The 19,511-nt window shown below is 40.8% G+C and overlaps 1 protein-coding gene across 1 annotated transcript in view; it reads left to right on the top strand.

Moving 5' to 3' along the window:
- The window catches only part of LOC124605960, a 661,483-nt gene that overhangs the window by 583,083 nt on the left and 58,889 nt on the right, over window positions 1-19,511 (top strand). Inside the window, exon 5 of the mRNA XM_047137923.1 lies at window positions 12,883-13,024. Within this exon, the coding sequence (XP_046993879.1) occupies window positions 12,883-13,024 (142 nt within the window). The remainder of the gene's footprint in view (window positions 1-12,882; window positions 13,025-19,511) is intronic.

The following is a 19,511-nucleotide window of genomic DNA, read 5'->3' as shown; positions in this document are numbered from 1 at the left end:
GATTGGTTGGTAGGACATGTTCTGAGGCATCAAGGGATCACCAATTTAGTATTGGAGGACAGCGTGGAGGGTAAAAATCGTAGAGGGAGACCAAGAGATGAATACACCAAACAGATACAGAAGGATGTAGGTTGCAGTAGGTACTGGGAGATGAAGAAGGTTGCACAGGATAGAGTAGCATGGAGAGCTGCATCAAACCAGTCTCAGGACTGAAGACCAAAACAACAGGTAGAATAGAGAAAAAATTGGGCAAAAATGATATTATAATGCTCCGACCTTAGCAGTTTGCTCATCCATCAGGAGAATAGTATTATAGAGCAATTCATGGTTTCACTCAGTTGTATGTTACGAAATAACAAGGAGGGAGAAATGTGAATTATGGGTTGCTGTCAGATGCAAAAGTGATACTTTACTTTCTGACATGTGAATAGATAGCGCGAAAGCCACTGTTCTGTTTTGATATTTATGTGTTGAAATGGATGTAATACCCACATGCATGGCAGTTTGTTTACATGACTTCACAGACACTAATTTTGAGTGCTCAGGCTGTGAGAGGCTGCTGGAAGCAGACAACGTCATTGGGTTGGTCAGCGCCAATGTACTGAATAGCGACCACCTGCAGCAGGCTCTACTACCACCGGTCCTTGCCCGGCCTGGTGACAATGTCCACCGTGCTGTCGCTTCCCACTGTGAGACGTAGGCAAGGGCCATAACGTTCTGTTGGCCATTCCATGACGAACAGTCGAGAATTTCGCGATTGTTCCAGTGGTCAGCATTTCCTAGAAATACGTTTGAGTTCTGCAGACCTGAAATGGTATATCATTGTCACCCCAATACTGATCTCTGCAGAGTATCGCCAGCACATGTATCTCTTTGTGTACCATCAGCGGGAGGATGGAACAGGCCTGAGAAAGCGAAACCACTACCTATGGGAGGATCCAGCTGCAGACGGGAAACAGTATATCATGCCCAACCCAAAACCGACCAAAGCAGAGCACTTGCATTAGGTCGTGTTCTTTGCGTACCATCAGCGAGAGAACAGAACAGGCCTGGAAAACCAGTATCCCTGTCTACATGATTGGTTTTTTGGGGGGGGGAGGGGGGAGGGGGGGGTAGGAGTGGTGGTAGGAGAGAAGGTAAGACCGGTTCTAAGCTGCTTAGTCTAGCCACGCATCGAGGTGAAGGCATATGCATTATTAAAGTGGAAGGTTTTGTTTTTAATAGTTGTGTGAAGTTACTACTGTGTTTCGTCTTCCTGTATAACCAAGGGCAGCATGAATTATAGTGTAACGTAGTCTATTTTTTTCTAAATAGTTGCTCGCTTATAAGAGGATTACGTTTCTCTCCTCCTAGGAAATACTGGTACCAATTACAAGAAAAATACATCTATCCTTCATGGAATGTTCGCTCAATATTGATTATCATGCTGTTGTTTGATCCATCTAGAACTACGTTATTGGTGAAGTCTTCTACTGACACTGTGTTGAGTGGAATTTGGTAGCTGAATGTATGTTTAAGGACTTTTGAAGGGTCTTAAGTGTGTATTTTGTGCTATATTCAACGCAAAGTTAAGTGTTCTTGGTTCAATGTTCATTGTAGCAAGCATACGTTCATACTATATGTGTGAGTTTACTCTTACTTAGCTACATATTTCATTGATTTTAGAGCTATACCCGCTATTAGCATTGTTATCGTCACAGTATTCGTTTCGAAAGTGTAAGAAAACCAGGTGAGGTGAGGTCTGTCAATACAAAATTTGTTGCAGCAAGCATAAGAATCACATCTGGAGAGCACACGATGGTAATACTTCATGCAACAAATGAGTCTTCGTGTTTATTCAGTCACATTTCTTTAATCGAATGAGCTGACTTTACACCAGTTGAGCTGCTGAGACTGGGAACACTGTAGTAAGTGGGTCCATTTAATGCACAAAAGGGGGGGGGGGGGCGTTTCGTGAACGAACTTTCTTTGATGAATATTTTAATTTCTGATATTCCAGATGGGAAACCTTTCCAGCCTGAAATGCCGTAAGTTAATTTAAAAAATCATCAAGGAGCAGCAACAGAATTAATTTTAAAGTTTCTCATCCCTAATCAAAATACAGTAAAATTTTAGTTGAAAATATTGGGCATTTTTAGGGCGCTAGAATTAATTTAAAAAAATAATTTACTCTCAAAAAGTGAAAATATTACCTAAGGAAAACCTTCCACTTGCTGATGACCCTCGCCTTCACCAAGCTTCTGGCCTCTGACCTTCTGTACATCAGAATGGCACGGAGTCCATCTCCAAGTTAACAGAGCACTCCTTTGATTTGGACTTAAAGACGCCACTCTTTCTTTAGGACAGGTCTCAAAACCGCTCAGGAATGGCAGTGAGTCGTACAAAAGCGAGGATAAAGAGTGTTTTGTCACACAACACGCTCTCCCCAAGCATAACATATTTCAGACTCCATTAAATAATGGCCACATCCTTCAGCTAACGTATCTGCATCGAGGTTTGACAGAGTAAAGAAGAATAGAATCTGTATATATAATTGTTATTTGAGTGATAAAGTTGGTTCAGATTAAGTAATTTTTGGCAGTCTATTTTGAGTACAAATAAATTATTTTCCTCAGAGTACAATATTTATTTGAAGAGATGAAATGTAAATGGCATATACATGTCAATGACAACATTCAATTAGTTTGCACATTTATTCAATACATAAGAAAATGGAAATTACATACGACCAATTGCTGATTTAGAGTATTACTGTGTTGACTCTATGAAACCTAAAGATAGAGAACTGTTTCTTAAATGATATAGCCCAAAAGTTAAAGAAAATTGTATTTCAATAAGAAGAGAAAAAGTAATGAATATTGTAATTCTGGTGTAGATATATTGGAAAGAGATTGTTTAGAATTAAGAAAACAATTTATAGAGGTAGCTAATACTGATCCATTCTGTTACTTAACAATTGCTAGAGTCTGTGTGGCTATATAAGATCCAAATATATGCCTAAAGGAAAAATTGCCATATTGCACAAAGAAGAAAAAGAAAATTATAGTAAAGAATCTATAGCTTGGCTTAATAGTTTAAAAAATAATAATATTCAACATGCTCTCAATGGAGGAGAAGTAACTACAGCTGGAGCAAAAGGAGATGGTTTTGTTAAAGACACCAAAATCGTTTATCAGTATGATTGCTGTTTTTGACATGACTGTAAAAATGTTTTAATACTGAAACAATTAACAATAAAAATCGAGAATCAGAGGATGATTTATATCAAACAACATTAATGAGAAAAACAGAAATACGAAATTCAGGATATAATTTAGTAGATGTGGGAATGTAATTGGATTGACTCAGCAATGTATAAAAAATTTAAGAAATTGCAGGATTTACCTGACATTGTTGAACCACTGAATCCAAGAGAAGCTTTTTATGGTACTTATACACAATAAAATTAAGAGCTGAAATAGATGGTCTTAATACAACAATAAAATATGTTGATGTACATAGTCTATATCCAACTGTACAATATTATGATAATTATCCTGTATGTCATTCATCAAAAATATATAAACCGTAATATTATAATAGTGAATGGTACAGGTTTATAAAATGTAAACTATTGGCACAAAAAGAATTGTATTGCACAGTTTTACCTACCCAAATAAAAATGGATAAAAAAGAAAAGTTGTTTCATTTATGTTTAAAATCTGGAGAAGAAAAAATAAAAAAACTAATTACAGTGGTGAAGAAAGACGTTTTATTGGATCTTGGACAACTGATGAAATAATAAAACTATAGAAAAAGATATAAAATTTTAGATATTTATGAACTGTGAAATTTTGAACATAAAAGCAATGAGTTGTTAAAAAATTATGTGAACAACTTCATGAAAATTAAATTAGGAATGAGCCCTAATGATTTTGAAAATGATGATATGTATATAAAATATTTGAAAGAAAAAAGTAATTAGCGACTTAAATCTTGATAAAATAAAAGTAAACCCTGGAAAACTAGCTGTTGCAAAAATATACCTGAATTCTTTATGGGGAAAATTTGGACAATGTCAAAATGAGAGTAAAACAGAGTGTGTTACAGATGATAAAGGTTTTATGAAATACTATCAGATGATTGACTAGATAATACAGATATAAGTTTTATTACCGCCAATATGGTCCAGAAGAAGTATAATTTCAAGGATTATTGTGCAGAAAATAATAGATCTACAAGTATTTTTATAACAACATTTACTACAGCAAATGACAGGCTTAAATAGTATGATATGCTAGATAAGCTAGGACAAGTAGTTATATATTTTGATACAGACAGTTTAATATATATTGATAATGGTGAAAATACTGTGGAAACAGGTTGTATGTCAGGTGAATGAACTGATGAATTAGGAGATAGTAAATGGATTACAAATTGAGGCTTTGACAGGGCCTAAAAGTTATTATGATAAAAATACAAAGATGAAAATAAAAGACTTCGCTTTAAACTATAAGAATATTCAAAGGCTGATTGGTAAATCTATGATAAGATTAATTAAGAATGAAGCGAAAGAAAAGATGTTGAATATTTTCAGATAACAAGAGATGTTAATACTACAAATTTAATTGACAGGGCTGCTAAGAAAGAATTCTCCTTTCAGCATGATAAAAGTGTTGTTCTAGAAAATTATGATACACTGCATTTGCTGCAGTTCACATAAAATAGTTTCAGTGACGATACACTGTCTCTTTTCTCTACACCCATACTCTTCACTCAAGTTACGGCTTGTCAAATGACAACGTGGATCTCATATTGTCATACAACCAGCGCACAGCGCCAAATTGGAACTATTTTCTTTCGAGCGTCAATCGGTTCCCCATTACCGCTCTAGCATATCTAGCAAGCTTCGCTGCCATACGGTAATTGCAGTCCACACTGGACCTCCGTGATTAGCTGCACTTTAATTACAATCACCTGGTACTACACCAGTCTACCTGGAGCTTAAAGTTGGATTGGAGGAAGGCGTGGGAGTCTTGGAGGACGTGGTGAGTAGCTAAGTAGGCTGTGGCCGACAGTGCAACACGACCATAAAAGTTTACAGAGTGGATTAATGAAAAATGCAGAAAGCTAATGCTTGCTTTAATGCTTCAGGTGTTCTACATAGTCTGCTTCCCACTTGAGAACAACGCACAAGCACGTGAAACTGTCAAATATCCTTGCTTCTGACGTTGTTCAACTAGCACGTCACATTGGTGTGAATGTTGGTTATGTCATTAAAGTATTGCCCCTTCATGTGAATTTCTGCACTTTGTCGTGTTGAGGTGATAACACCAAGCCTTGTTCAGAAACGACCTGTCCACGTTTTGCATTTCTGTCATGTCCAGGCATCTTTATTTCTCCCTGCGAGTCGAGTTAAGTGGGACAAACTTTCATTATCCATTTTAAAAATAAAGATCATGCCAAAATTTAGGGTATTTCTAAGTCTTTGCAACGAACTGTACGGTCTACAGATAACGTCATGAGGAACAACATTTGTCAGAGATAAGATGTTCACTGGTGCTTCTCAGTGACACTACACCTCGTTACCATTCGCCAGCCCTGGGCCAATAAGACTTCACCGAACTAGTAGGGTCTACTAACGAAGTGTGCAGTATACCAGCTATTCCAGTAAGGAGTCATTTTCAACACGAAAAGCATAAAAATGAGTCTCTCTAAGAGGGGCAGATATTTTAGAAACGAATCAGGAATTTCAGTTTTGCTATCCCTACTATCTTACACGCGGATTAGATGACTGGATGACAGACAACATACACTGCATACGAATATCGCAGAATGCCTATACCCTGCCATCGCTCAGGAGCATAACTAGTCTTTACGAACATATAGTGCCGATGGCCGACAAAAAGCTTCAGCAAATATTTTCACTCTAACAAAAGGTGATTGACACCCCTAGACGTAAAGTGTGTGTGTGTGTGTGTGTGTGTGTGTGTGTGTGTGTGTGTGTGTTATTGCACAATCCTAAAATATGACTTGATTTGCATGTTTATAATTAGAAAAATGCGTCATGAATGTTATAAGTGTAAAAGCCAAGTTGTATAAACTTCGAAGTGTTGTGGAGGGTGTCTTGAGGGACCAATCGAGGATTGGAGCGCGTGACCAACGATGCTATACAGCACAGAAGATACAGGTGCCGCCGCCTGCCACTGGTCTACTCCTTGAGCAGCAAACGTGACTTTATTCGTTGACGGTACTCCTCGCAATGTTGTTTGCTATTCAGTGATCGCGACTGATTGCCGTGGTCGCCAGTGGAGAGGATGGAGCTATCTGACACATAGAAAGGCCTTGTCTCCTTTGAATGCCATGCTCTGTTGTCTCGGTAGATAACAGTTTCTTACATCGATTTTCATCTGCAGTTTGTTCTTCTCCTGGAATCCTCTAAAACCTGCAACGGTTTTTGGTACACAGGAGAAAAATAAACTGCAAATGGAAACCCGTGTCCGAAACTACCGTCCACCAAAGCAACAAAGCATTATATTCTTAGGAAACAAGGCCTTTGTACAAAGCAGCTAGTTTTATTTTCTCCACTGGCGATAGTGGCAATCAGTTGCGGAAACACTAATTAACAAAGAACATTACGAGACAATACAGCATTTCTCAATGCTGTGTTGTTCGGAAATACTATTTCATGAGTCATGCTCGGATAGCCTAATGGTATGGCGATTCCTCACGGTTATTGGGAAATTCAGGTTCGACTCCCGGTCTGGCACAAATTGTCACTGAGATCATCGTATTGTACAGCTGATAGTTGTCCGAATTCGCAACTGCGGAAATATTTCATGTTTTTCTCATATAAAACTCCGTGACATTCCTCCTATGGTCCGTCAGCCTATGTCGCGTTGTTGGATAACTTTTACAGACACTGTTTCCTATCCTTGATTTGTTTCTCAAGGCTCCCTCTACAACCACTCGAAGTTGTCATAACTCATAACATTTCTAGCACACCCTGTATATCAGATCATTTTTCACGGGATAAGAGGGCGTAAAATACGAGCGATGGAAGTTTAATAGTGGTAACTATTTATTTACAGCTCGTACAAAATAGATATGTCTTTCAAAGTTTTACTGACCTTCAAAGTAGTCACCAGCATTGTGTGTAACCCTTTGCCAGCGATGTGGAAGTCGTACGATACTCTTAGCAGTGTCAGCTATGTTGACAGTTCGAGCGGCGCGGTCAATTGCCCGACAAATTTGTAGCAGTTCTGAAGTGAATGCCGTGAAGTATTTCCTTCAGTTTAGAAATCGAGTTGAACTAAAAAATGGCTCTGAGCACTATGGGACTCAACTGCTGAGGTCATTAGTCCCCTAGAACTTAGAACTAGTTAAACCTAACTAACCTAAGGACATCACAAACAGCCATGCCCGAGGCAGGATTCGAACCTGCGACCGTAGCGGTCTTGCGGTTCCAGACTGCAGCGCCTTTAACCGCACGGCCACTTCGGTCGGCCGAGTTGAACTCACGAGGGCTGAAGCCAGGGGAGTGCAGTAGGTGGTGTAGCACTTAGCAGCCCCATCAGTCAAACAAATCAGTAACAGCTTGCACTGTACATGCTTGAGCATCGTCCTGCAAAATGGTCAGTCCCTGCAGAAAATGTCATCACTTCTGCCTCTAAGCTAGTCGTACATTGTGTTCCAAAAATGAACAGCATAGAGACAGAAGTGATGACACTTTCTGCAGGACGTGACCATTATTTTGCATGACAAAATAGTTATTTTTTTAAGTTAGCATATATTATAATTTCTTCTAATAAGTTGAGTAAAGCTCGTTTTTGATCTCGGTGCAGATTTTTTAAATCGGCTTTAATGCCATTCATAATGTGCCCAGTGACGACTACATGCTATTTTAACATTCTCTTTAAAGCCGTGTTTTTACATCACGAGAAAAAGGTCCTGCCCATTCAGCCAACGAAATCTTATCACAGCCTTCACAATTGAACTTGTACACTTCCGAGCTGAGAAATTTTAAGCAGCCACTGTGCTCTTTTACCAGATACTCTTCCGTTGTGTCATTGCAGCGTACCTAGCAGCTCCCCATCGCTATCATTACAGGTGACAGTATTCGCTGAGTTAACAGAATTATCTGTGTAATTCGCTTCTTTTCATCTTCTTGTATGGTCTTTCAACTACGTTAGCATAATACAGAGACACAATTATTGAACTACATGAAAAAAACCTAAATTAGTTACAAACTATGGCGTGCACACACTTTAGTCAACAGGTGAACGTCACCACAGATATTCGGATTTAGGTTATGACATGTTCGATGTCTACCATCGTTGGCGATGATATAGAGCATGTGTTCATATCCGAAGAAGATGGCGGCCAATCGAGGCTTATGCCAGTAGCCTCTTGGTACCCGAGAGTGAGAATGCAGTCGCTAATGTGCTCCTCCAGGACATCAAACACTCTGCTGCTCCGATGGGCTCGAGCTCCATCTTGCATGAAACACATCTTGTCGAAACAGGGTCACTTTGGATAATGGGGATGAAATCATGTTCCAAAACCTTCACGTACCGTTCAGCAGTCACTGTGCCATCAAGGAATATCGCACCGATTATTTCATGGCTGGACATTGCACACCACACAGTCACTCGTTGAGGGTGAAGAGACTTCTCGATCGCGAAAAGCGGATTCTCATTCCCCCAAACGCGCCAATTTTACTTATTGACAAACCCATCCACATGAAAATGGGTTTCGTCGCTAAAGCAAACCATACTGCGCATATTAATTCCTATCACACCCCGCAGCCAACCGTGCAGATTGAATGTCCTAGCGCTAACTGTTCAGAAGTTATGACAATTTTATTTCATATAGTTCAATAACTGCCATTCTATAGATATTATTAATTGTGACTTATATTAGATACTTCCTTGCTGGTTTCCGTTTCTAGCAAAGCACTCTTAATACTGTATTGATCACGGCTCAAAAGTACGCCATTTTGTACTCCCATCGATAGCTGGATTTTACGTTAATAGTGACATCAATCGTAGTAGCATAGTATAGGATGCCGACACGTGTTTTGCTTTCTGCTTAGTTGCAGCCACATAAATGAAGTCATATGGTCCATTAATAAGAGTGGGGCAAAGCAGGTTCTGTTCCACTTTTGATACAAAACTGATATACAAGCTGATTGATTTATGTTCTCAACCTGTCGCTCTCCTCGCCCCAGGGGCCCCTTAACTTGCTAAGTGAATCTCCCCTTCTCTCCCCCCCCCCCAGCACCCATGCCCCTACCCCTCCTCCTCACCCAATCCTCTGGGAAAAGCGCCACTTGTTCAGTTCTGAGCCACTTCTCCTCTCCTAGGAAATCCCCCAGCCTTCCCCTCCCCCATTTCCTCCTCCACTCCCCCACTTCATCTCACCTCCTCCACTTGTGAATTTCTGAGCTACTGGAGAGGAAGATTGAAAGGTACAGTCTTTATTTATTTCTCTATTTTGAGTTTTGATGGGAAATTTGTTCTTAGTAGTGATAGCCTGCTGCTGGTTTGTCCTCCACACAAGCCGCTGCTCCACACCCCCCCCCTTTTCAGCACCCCCACCCCTACTTATTCCGATTGCGCATGTTCCCCTCAAAGTTTGGAGACCGACTGCTCTAGTTCACAATACTGCCACCAGAGGGCATGCAAGACTGTCCTATAGTCTCACCTACCCACACAACCTTTCTGCCACCACTGCAATAACTCTTGAACTGGTGTGAAAAAGCTAGAGTAGAAGATACTGACTATTCGAGGGAAATGTGTACAATTGAGAGCATACAGCTGAGAACTGCATCCATAGCCTCCTATATGGTGAATGGGAGGAAATGATAATGGGAGGGCAAAGGAATACTTTTCTGCAAATAACGATGATGTAGCAGGATGGACTGAGGACGCATTTCACAACTAACAGAGACTACAGCCTGTGCTGGAAACGTTCATGTTTTTTAAATTGGCAAGTCAGTTCACAGTGCAGGAGACAACATTGCCCTATTCCACTACCACAGGCTGAATGAAGCAGTGGTGTTCACCTTGGATTGTGGGACTCAACTGAGGACACGTGAAATAGGTTTTGCTCCCCTCTTCTGATCATGTGTGTGTAAACATTCACCTTGCTGTGTGCTCTAGTCTACAATACCATTCGAAATTGGTGGGTAAGCCATTGCTAGAAGAATTGCCTCCTACTTATAAGTGTATAGTTGCTCAGGACATGTCCACAGATACATGGTGAGATGGGATAGAACAGAAAACTATCACTGAAATGTAGCCGCATACGAATCTATAAGTGAAATAGGTGCTAAGGAAATTTTACATGCACACACACACACACACACACACACACACACACACACACACACACACACACACACACATGGTAAGAAGGGATAGGTTTCCACAAGGAGAGGACGTTTAGTTGGGCTGAAAGAAGAAGCCAGTGCGAGTAATCGTCGAATCGCTCAATGTTTGAATAGGATCGATGCCACTACTCGACGGAGGTTGCAGGGATGGTTGAACCATGGCTGAACACTGTGTCAAGAAGGATATGGTCGACCTAGAGAGGCAACACAACGTGAGTACCGATAAGAGCCCCGGATTGATCATTATGCAACTGGTGCTCCAATAAACACAACATCCATTAACAGGTGGCTCACAGGAATTGATATGAGCTCCCGGCACCCCTTTCACCGACAGCCATTGACATCTGTACTCCAAGAAACTCGTCTGCAGTGGTGTCGGGCACATTCGGCCCATAATCTCACTGACTGGAGTCATCAGTGGTCAATCCCACTTCGAACTGAACTCCAAAGACCAGCGAAGGCGTGTCTGGAGACGCCCCTGACTGCGGTGGGATACCAACCTGATTGTCGCCACGAGTAGTGACCTAGGGTACCACTTAATTTTGTATCAGAACCCCCTTGGGTGTCATCCACGGCACACTTACACCACAGCAGTACGTTGGCGATATTATAGATTCTCTTTCGTTGCCCTTCATGGCAAACCATCCTGAGCTCACATTTCAGCAAGATAGTTCCCGCAAGCACACAGCAAGAGTTTCTACTGCTTGTCTTCGTGCTTCGCAAACCCTACCTTGGCTAGCAAGGTCGCCTGTTCCGTTCCCAATTGAGAATTGTCTGGATCATTATGGGCAAGGCTCTACAACCAGCCCAAGATTTTGACGATCTAATCCCCCAATCGAACAGAATTCGACACAATGTCTTTCAGGAGGGCATCCAGCATTCAATCAGTGCCAAGCTGAATAATGGCTTGTACGAGAGCACTCCAGAAGAAATGCACACAACTTTTTTTTTAAAAATCCATCTTTTATTCTACATGTTTGAAAGTTCTGCAGTGTGTAGATACATCCTTTAGAAACAATATTTATATTTCTCCACATAATTTCCATCCCTCTCAACTGCCTTAGGCCACCTTGGAACCAGCGGCTGTATACCCGGACGGTAACATTCTGGACCAACCTGTTGGAACCACTGCTTGGCAGCGTGCACAAGGGAGTCATCATCTTCAAACCTTGTTCCCCGAAGAAACTCTTTCAGTTTCTCAAAGAGATGATAGTCACATGGAGCCAGGTCAGGACTGTAAGGCAGGTGTTTGAGTGTTGTCCATTCGAGTTTTGTGATCGCTTCCATGGTTTTTTGACTGACATGTGGCCGTGCATTGTCGTGCAACAGCAAAACATCTTGCTTTTGCCGATGTTGTCGAACACGACTCAGTCGAGCTTGAAGTTTCTTCATTGTCGTCACATATGCATCAGAATTTATAGTGGTTCCACTTGGCATGATGTTCACAAGCAAGAGTCCTTCGGAATCGAAAAACACCGTAGCCATAACTTTTCCTGCAGAAGGTGTGGTTTTGAATGTTTTTTTCTTTGGTGAATTTGCATGATGCCACTCCACTGATTGCCTCTTCGTCTCTGGTGAAAAATGATGGAGCCATGTTTCATCACCTGTCACAATCCTTCCAAGAAATTCATCTCCACCATTCTCGTACTGTTCCAAAAGTTCGCTGCATACCGGTTTTCTTGTTTCTTTGTGAGCCACTGTCGACATTCTGGGAACCCACCTGGCACAAACCTTTTTTAACGCCAACGCTTTCAGTATTCTGCAAACACTTCCTTCCCCTATCCCAACGTAGCGTGACAATTCGTTCACTGTGATGCGTCTGTCAGCAGTCTCCAATTCTTTAACTCACTGCACATTGTCTGGATTGTCTGCCGCTGCGTGGACAATCCTCAATATTGCCGTGTCCGCTTTCATCACGTAACCTGCTTGCCCACCGACTAACTGTACTGCGATCGACAGCATCATCTCCGTACACCTTTTTCAACCTCATGTGGATGTTTCCCACTGTTTCGTTTTCAGATCACAGGAATTCTATGACAGCACGTTGCTTCTGACGGAAGTCAAGTGTAGCAGCCATCTTGAAGACATGCTGTGACGGCGCCACTCACGGGAACAGGTTGAACTAAGTTTGAAAACAAGCGGGAAGGATGTACCTACACACTGTAAAACTTTCACACATGCAGAATGAAAACTGTATTTTTACAAAAATAGTGTGCATTTCTTTTGGAGTGAGCCTTGTATATTAGGCAGAGGTGGACCACATTAGTAGCTTTCTTAATTTGTGGAGCTATTTCTCTTGAACAAATCTTCCAGTTTTCCTGAAATTGTAATCATTTGCTTATCTGTTAATGACCGTCAAATCTACAGATATCCGTCCCATTCAAATAACTGCTTCGCAGTGTGTCGTTTAGTATTTTGTCTGAGCGTATACTCTGGCTGAGGAACGATCTTTGTTGAGCTGAAATAGCGACGAAGGAAGAAGACGAGTCAGTGCGTGTTTTGTGTTTCAGGAGACGTGGTCGCTGGTGCCGCCCGTAGTCTCAGAGGTGGAGCACGACCCGCACGTGCTGCACGAGTGTGCGTACAACGTGCGTGTGGAGTCCGGCCCGTACGGCGGGCCTACTGCTGCGGAGCTCAACTACACCGTGCCTGGTGAGTCGGCCCCTACCTGCCACACGCCACCTGGCCATTTGTCTCCAGCAGGCCGTAACTTTCGACACCACCTGCCGACTCTGTCCAGAGACGTCAGAACAGGCTCCGAAATGGAATGCATGATCTGCAAATTATGACCGATGACATCGTCACCTGTTCACGTGACACCACAATATAAACATCAAATACGGAATCTTATCAGTTAGTAAGAATACGAATTGAAGCTTATGCGTCAGCCGCAGGAAATAGGAGGTAATGGACGGCCACAAACTGAAATCTAAAATAACAACAATAGAACTACGGAAATACAAGGTGTTTCAAAAAGACTGAACTGATTTCAGAACTCCCTGTTTATTGATCGAAACATAATACAAACATGGGATCAATGGCAAAACACAAAATTTTGATGTTTTAACTATGCTGTTACAAAGATGTATGAGACAGGTGAAATACCCTCAGGCTTTAAGAAGAATATACTAATTCCAATCCCAAAGAAACCAGGTGTTGACAGATGTGAAAATTACCAAACTGTCAGTTTAATAAGCCACGGGTGCAAAATACTAACACGAATTCTTTACAGACGAATGGTAAGAGAGGTAGAAGCCGACCTCGGGGAGATCAGTTTGGATTTCGTAGAAATGTTGGAACACGTGGGGCATTACTGACCCTACGATTTATCTTAGAAAATAGATTAAGGAAAGGCAAACCTGCGTTTCTAGCATTTGTATAGAGAAAACTTTTGACAACGTTGACTGGAATACTCTCTTTCAAATTCTGAAGGTGGCAGGGGTAAAATAGAGGAGCGAAAGGCTATTACAATTTGTACAGAAAACAGGTGGCAGTTATAAGAGTCGAGGGGCATGAAAGGGAAGCAGTGGTTGGGAAGGGAGTGAAACAGGGTTGTAGCCTATCCCCGATGTTATTCAATATGTATATTGAGCAAGCAGCAAAGGATACAACAGAAAAATTCGGAGTAGGAATTAAAATCCATGGACAAGAAATAAAAATTTTGGGGTTCGCCGATGACATTGTCATTCTGTCAGAGACAGCAAAGGACTTGGAAGAGCAGTTGAACGGAATCAACAGTATCTTGAAAGGAGGGTATAAGATGAACATCAACAAAAGCAAAACGAGGATAATGGAATGTAGTCGAATTAAATCGGGTGATGCTGAGGGAATTAGATTAGGAAATGAGACACTTAAAGTAGTAAATGAGTTTTGCTATTTGGGGAGCAAAATAACTGATTATGGTCGAAGTAGAAAGGATATAAAATGTAGACTGGCAATGACAAGGAAAGCGTTTCTGAAGAAGAGAAATTTGTTAACATCGAGTACAGATTTAAGTGTCAGGAAGTCGTTTCTGAAAGTATTTGTATGGAGTGTAGCTTGTCTGGAAGTGAAACGTGGACGATAAATAGTTTAGACAAGACGAGAATAGAAGCCTTCGAGATGTGGTGCTACAGAAGAATGCTGAAGATTAGATGGGTAGATCACATAACTAATGAGGAGGTATTGAATAGAATTGGAGAGAAGAGGAATTTGTGGCACAACTTGACTAGAAGAAGGGATTGGTTGGTAGGGCATATTCTGAGGCATCAAGGGATCACCAATTTAGTATTGGAGGGCAGCGTGGAGGGTACAGGGAGAGCAAGAGATGAATACACTAAACAGATTCCGAAGGATGTAGGTTTTAGTAGGTACTGGCAGACGAAGAAGCTTGCACAAGATAGAGTAGCATATAGAGCTGCATCAAACCTGTCTCTGGAATGAAGACCACAACAACAATTACAAATGTTCTACGTGCCCACCAGCAGCAGCACGGACAACACCTATAGGACAGATAAATTCGTCATAAACTTTACATTATGTACCTGTTTTTACAGAAGTTATGGAAGCTGTTATTCTCTTCTCCACTTCTTGCATGTGACCAGGTAAAGGCGAAATGAACACCTTTTCCTTCACATATCCCTACAAGAAAACATCGCGTTGGGTCGTATCTAGCGATCTTCGACGCCGAGAAAGCGGGGTAGTGTCTCGGGGTCTCCGGTGCCCTATCCACCATTGAGACAACGAGTCATTGTACCGGTGTGGTGAAGCTGCATGCTGCTCGAAAACGAAGTCTTCGGAGTCCTCCTGAAGTTGTGGAAACAGCCAGTTCTGCAGCATTTGAAGATAGTTCATTCAAGTCACTGTGTTTTCCTAAAAAGAGGAAGGGTCTGTACACTTTTTCATGAGAAATGGCACAAGAGACGATTGCTTTAGGTAAGTTTCCTTCGTGCTGAATAATGTCTTGACGGTTATGGAGCCCCCATATGCTTTACCACTAACTTGAAATGTTGATTCACTGAAAATTAACAGTGGTAAAAATGTATTGTCTTCCATGACCTCTAGCAGAGCACTGCTGAAGTCAATCCGTTTCCTTTTATCACCAACCCTAAGAGTTCGCATTAGTTGTATGGTTTACAGACCAAACGACGCCTTGACAGTCGTCACACAATCGTATGAGGCATTGATATTTCTTTGCTTGCGCGGCGAGTAGACTTTCGTGGATTCTGCGTAAACATTTGCCGAATTCTTTCCATCATCTAATCAGAAGCCTGAGGTCGACATGGACTCTTACCTTTGCGCAGGAATCCTATCTCTTCCAATTGGCGTTACCACCAATGAATGATTTTTGGTTGCAGGCAGAAACATTGTGTAAAGTTAATAACGGATTTAACTATCGTCTAGATGATGTTCGTGCTGCTGCTGGTGGGCACAAAGAGCGTTTTTAATAGCATAGCTACAACTTTACGATTTTGTTAGCATTCTGTAGTGCATCCCATTTTTCTAGCATGTTTTCTTCAATAAATATGGAGATTATAAATGAGATCATGTTTTTGTAACACCCTTTACTATAACAGGTAAAACGAAACAACCAAGGAAACTCGATTCAAGGTTTCAGAGACGCAGAAAAGCACAAAATTATCTTGAACCTATTACAACTGGAATCAAAAAATTAGCTTGACCTGTTGAAAAGCCATATACCAGTACGCAAGAAACCTATACCAATATAGGCAATAAAAGATCGTGGCAGTTAACGAAACGTGGTGTCGTAAATATTATCTGACCTGTGTTATATAGTTCAATTAAAAAGCTGAATACAGAAAGCCAGAAATCCGTACCAATACATGAAGCTAAGAAACGATACCAATACTAGTAAGAATGAAGACGAAGTCGCGATAGTAGCCGTCGGCTTTTACCAGTGACGTACTGAACAAGCGGAAAATGCCGTAAACAAGATACCTATAACGCCATATCATTGAGAATATTTTGAAACGTAAATGACACAGACTTTTTAAATTCAGAGTGTTTACTTCATCGGGGAAAGAAAATAGTTCTAATTACCATTATATCAATCACATATCAATAAAACAAGAATATTTTGATTAAAGAAAAAACGGATCACATATCGTAAAAACAAATACTGTAATGGTAGTAGGCATGACTACGTACAGTACGAACTAAAAAATTAGTTATCGTAAATAAATCGTGGCCAGAATCAGAAACATGTTTAAGCTAATACTGTTCATGGGGAGACCTCTAGGATGAAGATAGATAAATCGATTGAGAATTTTAATTCTCTCTTAAATAGAAGAGGCAGTCTTGTTTCTCATACGCAGCACAGACAACTGTTGGAACCACGGTTATTATACCTCCATGCTCGAAACCAACGAAAATATGACAACAACGCTGAAAAAAAGTGCATTACAACAGTTATGTCGTTGGTCAAAGTCAACGATTTGTATCGCAAATACCTCTTGGCCTAGAAGTGCAGTGCGACATCAGGAGGCAATGAAACGAAGAAATATACCTCATTAATTCAGTCTAGATCTCTAAACCACATAGCACACCAAGCAATAATTTTGGCTTCCTTGCAATGATGGACATAAGGTCCGGATCCTAAACATTGCTATGTGCTTCACAAGTATACGAACTGAATTGCAGTTACATTAATATTTGTTATTCGTATGCTAGGTTTCCCTTTATAGTTCATTATTCGGGTAGTAATTTAGACTCGATGGCAGTGTGGCAAGTCTCACGAGTAGTTCATAAAAAGGAAAAGTCTTTTATATGATTACGTAAAATTGCTCAGAGTAGTCTTTTCGCTCTTCAGCCTGACCAAACAATCATCTTTAGATCATATTTCAGCGGGCTTCAGGAGGAAACGATGATTGGTAAATATCGCCGGCAACTCTTAGAAAGCAACATTCTCACCTGACGATGGCGGCCAGGTCAAAGTAATTCTATGATTCGACTGAAGATCCAACAGGATTATTATCAACAGTATTTTATAGTGCAGAACATGATACTACATTTGTTGTGGAATATCCTCCATTATTTATTTTCCTAAATAAATACACATTTTGTTTCTTACACACATGAAAACAAACTGTCAGCACTGCAATAAAAAGCCTTAATTGAATGTCGATGTTGCCAAATTCTGAATGTATGCAATGTTGTGAATTATTTGAAATCACAGTAATTACATGAATGTGTCTTGGATTAATCTGTTAATTCGCACATTAGTAAACAAACATCATTCATTATTTTGGTTTACTGAATGTACTTCCACATTAGTCAACAACTTTCAACACCGAAAGCCAATGACCGACGTAGGTTTTTTTCAGAATCGCGAATAATTGACCCGGGATGTATCTCCCTTTGAACCTAAAATTTCAGTATGGCCTGTATGTTTTCTACATTTCCAATACATTTTAATAACATCATGTGCATAATTATTTTCTTATCTTACGAAATACGTAATTTTTGAAGTACCTATTTATATTTAAAATTTTCGGTGAACAGAGTCAAGTAAAACATGTCCTCCGCACCAGAATCTTATATAGAATCAGTTTTCGATAGCAAAATTAGAATTCATGCATTCCCCACTCCTATATCGCATACATCAAAAAACTCTACAAAGCATCCTTGTCACAGAAAAAAAGCACTTAAAAATGCGACAATTATCGAAATGTTGACTCAGTTGAATAGAGTGGGGGAGCAGATTCAAATATTCAATATAAAACGGACGGGAAAGTCGCTTTGTTATATGTGGTGGAAGACACACAATCTATAAGAGTAATTTTCCCTCTTCTCATTACATGCACGGATGCTACAGGAAAGACTACTCTACGTGTAAGGCAGAATGTATGTGTTTTTCTCGTCGTAGACACATTGAGAGATGTATGTTCAACGAAGCAATACGTTCCTTGATTTGTTTTGCAAATTGTGGGTAAGGTTCTCCTTCAGGCACAGCATTTGTTATATCATATTCCACGGCAGTTTACTGATAATTTCTGCTAGGTTCTCATGGTGATTAAAGGGGCACACGGTGAAGTACTGCCGTGCACAAAAGTATCCGAACGATCGGTTTTACGACAGGCCCGTTTTTTCTGCCACCCGCATAACAAAGCTGTCATGCGGGTTTTCCAACCACATGGTGGTACCGTCGTATGACCATCCTAATTTGGTAACCACAAGATAATCTCAGGGAAAAGTTTCCCATATGGTAATGGACGGAGATTTAAGTTAATATTAGGGTAATATTGGTTCAGGACGCTGAGACACAATTAACTTTTTTGTGAATAAGAGCTTTTGCAAGACTGTCTGTACTCCTGAACTTTTACGAAAAATTCGAAGTATTCATACTCTGTAACAGATCTTCATCCTTCCAGCATTGTTTCGGTTCCGTTCTTCTCAGTTTTGAGTGTTCCAAAATCGTCCGAACTGTTGTGCCCCAGATCGACTTTCTGGGCGAATGTGATATTTTTTTTGAAGTTTTACTCTGGCCGGCGACAACACCAGAGTTGAGGTCAAGGCACGCCAGTGCACAATACCTAGATTGGAATGGCAGCAGGGAACAGCTGATACTGCATGTAGCATGAGTACATCACCGAATTTACACTACACACCACGTGAGCCGGAGAATCAAGATGCTGATGCAACAGAATGACCTAACGGAATAGGGAGTGCAACGTCATTCTGTAGACCATGCACAATGAAATAACGAATAAGTCATACACAAAAGTGGCTTTGAACACAGAGACAGGCAAAGCTCCCGAGTTCGAGTCTCGGTCCGATAGATCGACAGCGGTAAGAGAATGGAAACAGGTAGTTTCAGCGAATAGTAAGTGTTATAATTGTGGTCGAACAGAACATTTACAAACACAATGTTACAAATTACGGAACCCACAGCACAACTGGAGTAACAGGAGTCGCCAACAATTTGGTGGAAATGGCAGTAGAGGAGGTTTTGGTCAACGGCAAAATTATACGGATAATGACAGAGGTAGTTCAGGGAATAGGAAGGGTCAGTTAAATTTAGAAGGGAGCCCCAGGGTCGCCGATAGGAGTACCACTGCCTCCCACTAATTCACTCTAGGCTATTGACACAATGCTCCAACAGTAGTACCTCATACTCTTTTCGATCCATAACACCCATTAC

Source organism: Schistocerca americana, chromosome 3, assembly GCF_021461395.2.
Source record: "Schistocerca americana isolate TAMUIC-IGC-003095 chromosome 3, iqSchAmer2.1, whole genome shotgun sequence".
Taxonomy (NCBI): Eukaryota; Metazoa; Arthropoda; class Insecta; order Orthoptera; family Acrididae; genus Schistocerca; species Schistocerca americana.
Note: the sequence above shows the minus strand (reverse complement) of the source record. Positions and strands in the feature narration are given on the sequence as shown.